Source organism: Diorhabda carinulata, chromosome X (genome assembly GCF_026250575.1).
Source record: "Diorhabda carinulata isolate Delta chromosome X, icDioCari1.1, whole genome shotgun sequence".
Lineage (NCBI taxonomy): Eukaryota > Metazoa > Arthropoda > Insecta > Coleoptera > Chrysomelidae > Diorhabda > Diorhabda carinulata.
In genome coordinates this window covers 28,327,153-28,332,814 of record NC_079472.1, presented here as the reverse complement: position 1 = coordinate 28,332,814, position 5,662 = coordinate 28,327,153, and the positions used below count along the sequence as shown (strand labels likewise).

The 5,662-nt window shown below is 29.8% G+C and overlaps 1 protein-coding gene across 1 annotated transcript; it reads right to left on the bottom strand.

Annotated features, from left to right (window-relative positions):
- Positions 1 to 381: 381 nt before the first annotated feature.
- On the bottom strand, positions 382 to 5,260 carry LOC130900621 (homeobox protein MSH-D-like). The gene is made up of 3 exons (XM_057811342.1): positions 4,801 to 5,260; positions 1,329 to 1,531; positions 382 to 1,199 (listed from the first exon to the last, which is right to left on the bottom strand). Exons 1-3 carry the CDS (start codon positions 5,141 to 5,143, stop codon positions 987 to 989), a joined length of 759 nt encoding a protein of 252 aa, XP_057667325.1. The 5' UTR covers positions 5,144 to 5,260; the 3' UTR covers positions 382 to 986.
- Between the last annotated feature and the right edge of the window lie 402 nt (positions 5,261 to 5,662).

Below are 5,662 nucleotides of genomic sequence, written 5' to 3'. Positions count from 1 at the left end.
TCGAAAGCCTCATAACTTGTTCTGAGCAAAGGTTAAAAATTGATGGGGATGATATACCGCCCTGTCTTACCCGACATCGAATTTTCATTAAATTGTTATTTCTCTTGTTAGTCTAATATTGAGTAAATGGGTTTCAATAGAGTTGCTGTATCATTCGGATAAATTTTTCTTCTAGGTTAATAGATCGTAATATTAATATTAGCTGGTCGTGTATGACGTTGTCGAATACTTTGCTGCAGTTAATGAAGCAGACGCAATCATTGTACCCTTTATATAAATAGCCTTCCATTGTCTCTTCAAAGAACTTTTCTTTTCAAAATTTGAATAGAAAACCACAACTGAAACTTGAACTGGAAAGGCAATCGGAATTAAACACTTATAAAGAAACAAACATTTAATATTTTGATTTGCCTATTTACATTATTGTACAATAAAATTAAATAAAATCTTTGTACAGGAAAAAAACATAATTACAAAATATACAAAAAAGAAAATTGCTAATCAGTCTTATACAAGTAGATACAGAAACTGTGGAAACTGCCCAACACGTCAACGATTGCACTGAACAATAAAAGGAAAAAGTCAGAAGAGAAAATGCTGGGCAACATATCACTGTTCGAAATAAACATAGAACTTTGGAGATATTTCTAGTAATTATTAATGGATATTTGAAAATTCAAAGTAACATGTATAATTATTATGAAAAGCTTTAACTTCTCTTGTTAATTGAAAAGACGATACATCAACGTTTGGTTGATTGTGCATAAAAATTTCTCGTTAAAAGTATCTCCAAGTTATGCTAAAATATCTTTTATTGGTATTCGTATACCAAAACTGATTCAATCATATTTTGAAATTGCCATTTTTTCCAAATCACTCCATTTATCTAGTATACTTTAACATCCACCCGATTTCAATGGCAATTGATATTTGCAGAAAATCACAAGGTACGTTTTAACAATTTTTAAATTTTAATCATTTGTTGGTCACTGGGGTATATTTAACATGGGAGGGGAAAATGCAAAATTTGGAGGTCTATGTGCCATAGCTGCCAAAAAGGGCGATACAAGTGGGCTACCGCCGTGGAATAAACCGAAACTAGGTGGAAGAAGAGGTCTGGCTGATAGACGGAGTTTCTCCAATTCTGCTTCTTGAAGTCGTTTTGCTTTTGCTCGACGATTTTGGAACCATATTTTTACCTGCAATAAAATATTTTTTTAAAAAAATAACTTATATTGTTATTTGAAAAATGGTGGATTCGCCTGAATAACAGCCGCCATATATGTAAAAGTGTGGATTCATGCTTTTCAATAAGATTTTTGATTTACCTGGGTTTCCGTCAGCCTCAGTGAACTCGAAAATTCAGCTCTTTCAGCTATACTAAGGTACTGTTTATCCCTAAACTTTTTTTCCAACGCTAATAATTGTTGGGTGGTGAAAGGAGTGCGGGGTTTTCTGTTTGGTTTGTGTTTTCTTAAGGCGCATCTGACTATTGGTGGACCACCATTTGTTGTAAGGTTTTGGAGATTAGCTGAAACATATAAAAATCAAATTGAATTCATTTTTCTCTCCATTTTAATTTAAAAGTAATCATTAGTTAAACCTACAAAACTTGTATGTACATATGTAACAATCTATGCCAAAATCAAAATTTGATTAGTAATTTTCACTTCTATTTTTATAAATCGAATTTGAACGAAATATTCAGTCGCATATTTATTCGTTTATATAGCAATTTCAAGAAGTTTTTGAACGATGAAGAATGAAGGAATCGATTTATATAAACATCTCTTGGCAATGTTGGAGAAAAGTAAATGGTATGTCATAATTATTATAACTTAACGATGAGAAATAGAAAAATGTTCATTGTATAATTAATAAATGTTATAATCCCAATTTTTTGTGAATTCTTGTAACTCATAAATACGATAACTGTTTCAATAGGTATTCTAAATTAATTAGAGCAGTTCATTTTCTGAAATATATAAAATAATTATTCGAAATTGAAATAGGATTAATTAAACTCCAATTGATTTGCCAATTATAACGAAATAATCATTGTCTGATAAACTGTAATGTAACCAATCAGATAATACGGATACTGTGAAAGTATTCTGCAATAGCTAGTAACTAAGTCAATTTATGAGATCAAGTAATAGTTTATGTATATCAGAAATGTTGTTAGTTTGTTATTGGGTCGTAAACTGTTAGAAGGAATTATGTATTGTTGTTTCAAGAACGGGTTTTTAAAACAGTAAGATATAAGATCGTGCTTTCAACTAAACGTTAAACATTTTCATTTATACCGTGTTGGTAGAATTAGTTTAAAAAATCACATATACTAGTTATTGAATGTCTCCGAAGAAGAAACTAGAATATAACCTCAACTATTTTTCTTTCTAATTAACAATATCAAATATTACATATACTGAAATTGTAGCTGAAAACATGAACGTAAAAAATATAATTTATTCTCCAAAATATACTGGCTTGTATATACAGTGCGCTTTTAAATTCATGCGACAAAATTCAGAAGGTTATTGCTTGTATGAAATTGAGAGGCGTCTTTCCAATAACAAAATTTCCTTAGCTCACCCCTTTCCAAGATATCACCCTCAAAAGGTGTTGAATAAAATGAGTTATTTTTTTCCGAACCGTATTAAATTTCACATCTTCACTGTTTTCCACACAATTTATTGAGAAAATTATAAATCTTGATGTTTATTTCTTCTTTCTGCAACTATTGGTTTTGGAAAAAAAATTACAATACAAAAGGATCTTAAGTTATAATTTTATTGCAGAAAACTTCATCTTGGAAGAGTTTTGATATGAAATAAAGAAATGGTTGCTAATTAATCCCTGTATAATGTAACAGGAATATTGAAAACATACCCGAAGTTAGTCCTTTTCAAGTGCACGAGAACTACAGAGCTTCAAGTTTGTAGCATTACTTAATTTCAGTCCACCTTTTAAGCGTGATATCTCGGAAAGGGATGGGCTGAAGAAATTTTGTTATAGCAAAGACTCATCTTAATTTCATACGAGCAATCACCTCCAGAATTTTGTCGTATTAATTTAGAAAATTGCATTATATTATAAATGCTTGTTTATGTGACTCAAAGACAAAATATTAATTATGTATTCAGCGATATGATATATAATTGCAAATCCGCAAAATGTATTTGTATACACATTCAACTTTCTCTTCATTTTCTAATTTCTTTTTTCTTAAATATTTAATGACAAAAATATGGATCTAGTGAAGCTCTTAATTTATCCGAAAACGGATATGTCTTAAAGAGTCAGTTAAATAATATCCAAACACTATTTATCTCATTGTATTCGCAAGATTCTTCTCATTTTTTAGTATAATATATGGATGATATTTAGCAAAATTCTCTCTAGTCCTCTTATCAATTTGCTTCATTGTTTGTTTATGAATGAATCACACATAATTTTGTTTTGAATTTCGATGTACTTATACACCTAAAATCTTTTTCAAACTTAGAACATTTATCCAAATTTAATGTATCATATTCTACATTTTTCTATTTTGATTAGAAAATCCCAGTACAACTACAATAATCAATTAAAATAAACAGTATAAGTTCCACGTGAAAACGAATATTTTCACACTTAATTTTGATATTGAGCTTTTTTTTGACACTCAATATATTGATATCATATATTTAGAAATTCATTTAACTGTGAGACGAATTTAATTTAGTTTAGAAAAATTATGTTATACTATCAGAATATAAGTATAATGAAGCCTCATAAAGAAACGAATACGGGAAGGAATTTCCAAAAAAAAGGTTTTATTGTTACTATTACAAAGTCTCCTTTTAGTTTCCATTCCACCTCACTCTCTTCTCGTTTTGTTTAATATCGTTAGTTATACAATTTGTTAAAAATATCGATAACACAAAAAAAAATGTTTACGACAAAGTTTTTAATTCGATTGAAAATAAGATACATAGGTTACGATTATTTTGGTATATCCCAAACTATTCAAAAATGCCTCGTCTCGTCTCTAACCATTTTTAATTTAACAATAGATCTCAAAAATATACTTACTAGTTTGTATTTAGAAATAAAAAACTAGAATTGATTCTAACTTTGTTATTTAAACCAATTGATTTTCTTGATTCAGACATAATTCTGTGGTTTAATACATATAATTTTGTTCTGTATAGTGTATACTTCGTTTATTGAGGTATTTACTCTATATTTAATTTCATTTATTCATGATATATTTTGATAAATTAACAGGTCCACAAATAGAAAACTCTATTTTTTCCGACGGCCTCATGATATAATTGAAGCGATAATAAAGTTTCAAAGGACTCTAAAAACATTTTTCATGATTTCATAATGCTAGCTTTGAAGATTCGTGAATACTGGGTTTTTTGCTATTTCAGTTTTCATTTTATTCTTACCTATGAAAACTACGTGAATATATAGGTGACTGAAGAACATACGAAAACTATTTTGAAACAATAGCCATGAAAATCAATTAGAAAGGGATAAATAGAAGAAATAGATAATAGTTTCAAGAATATCCAGTAAATTAAACTCAGAAATTTCGTATATACATAGATCAAAAACTTTTTGTGTTTATTATTCATAACATTTCAATCTTCATTAAACTTATCTTAAATAAGTTCCAGCGAGGAAAGTTGACAAGTTTTAGAATATAATTTTTGGTTCTACATCAATTTATTTCCTCGAAATATACAAGTTTTCGAAACATTTTATATTTTGGCATCTCAAGTTTTAACTAATATAAGTGAATATTACCTTGGGGAGAATTTGATCTAAACCCGTTGGGTCCAATCCATTGAAAGGGCCATTGGGGATGTCCTGGTAACATTCTAGGTATAGAAGGGTGCAGAGGTTGCGGAATAATGACGGTATGTGAAGAATTCGGACTTAGACTTTCCCTTCCGTCGGTATCATCGTCATCTACGGTAATATTTTCATCATCTTCGTCGTCTAATCGTTCACTTGAAGTATCTAATCTACTATCGTCGATATCTTCATCGTCTATTTGATGATTTTCATTGGCTGAGTTGTGATTAGATAATAAAGATTCTACGCTAAAGGATATCTTAGCTTTAATTGCAGTTTTTGAGTCTTCCATAATTACAAAACTTTAACACTATCACAGAATGTTTTTAAACGCGTTCAATTTAACACTTAGAAAAAAACCACTTCTTTTAGGATGTCTTCTTACTAACACTGCGCTCAAAGTTAAACTGGTCTGTCTGCATCGACGGGAGTGGGACCATGCTTTCGGTAGGCGGTACGCGTACGTTACCTAAACTCCGCCTACGATTTATTGGTTGAATAAGGAGGTGCAATTGACGACCCTATACTAAATTTTGTGCTGCTGAATGATCCTGGCATGATTTAAGCTTATTATATCATTTGTCCTTATGTGTCTGATATTAATTCAAATTGATTAGGATTATGCTGTTACTGTTACGTACGGGAATTGATTATGATTGGGAAGAGAAGGGCCTCAGTTGATTCATATAGTCGATTAATAACTATACAGTATTGGACAAAATTTAGGAATTTCAATGTAATCATTTTTATAAACTTACTTACAATCTACCAGTATCAATTTCGCCATGAATTATAAGTGACCTAACTGTTT

What these genes read in the sequence shown, in the direction of transcription:
- LOC130900621 (XM_057811342.1), bottom strand. Translation starts at nt 5,143, where the DNA reads ATGGAAGACTCAAAAACTGCAATTAAAGCTAAGATATCCTTTAGCGTA. An exon ending in TAGATCAAATTCTCCCCAAG is followed by an intron (nt 1,532 to 4,800) that starts GTAATATTCACT and finishes TATATGTTTCAG; the next exon opens with CTAATCTCCAAAACCTTACA. An exon ending in TGAGGCTGACGGAAACCCAG is followed by an intron (nt 1,200 to 1,328) that starts GTAAATCAAAAA and finishes ATTTTATTGCAG; the next exon opens with GTAAAAATATGGTTCCAAAA.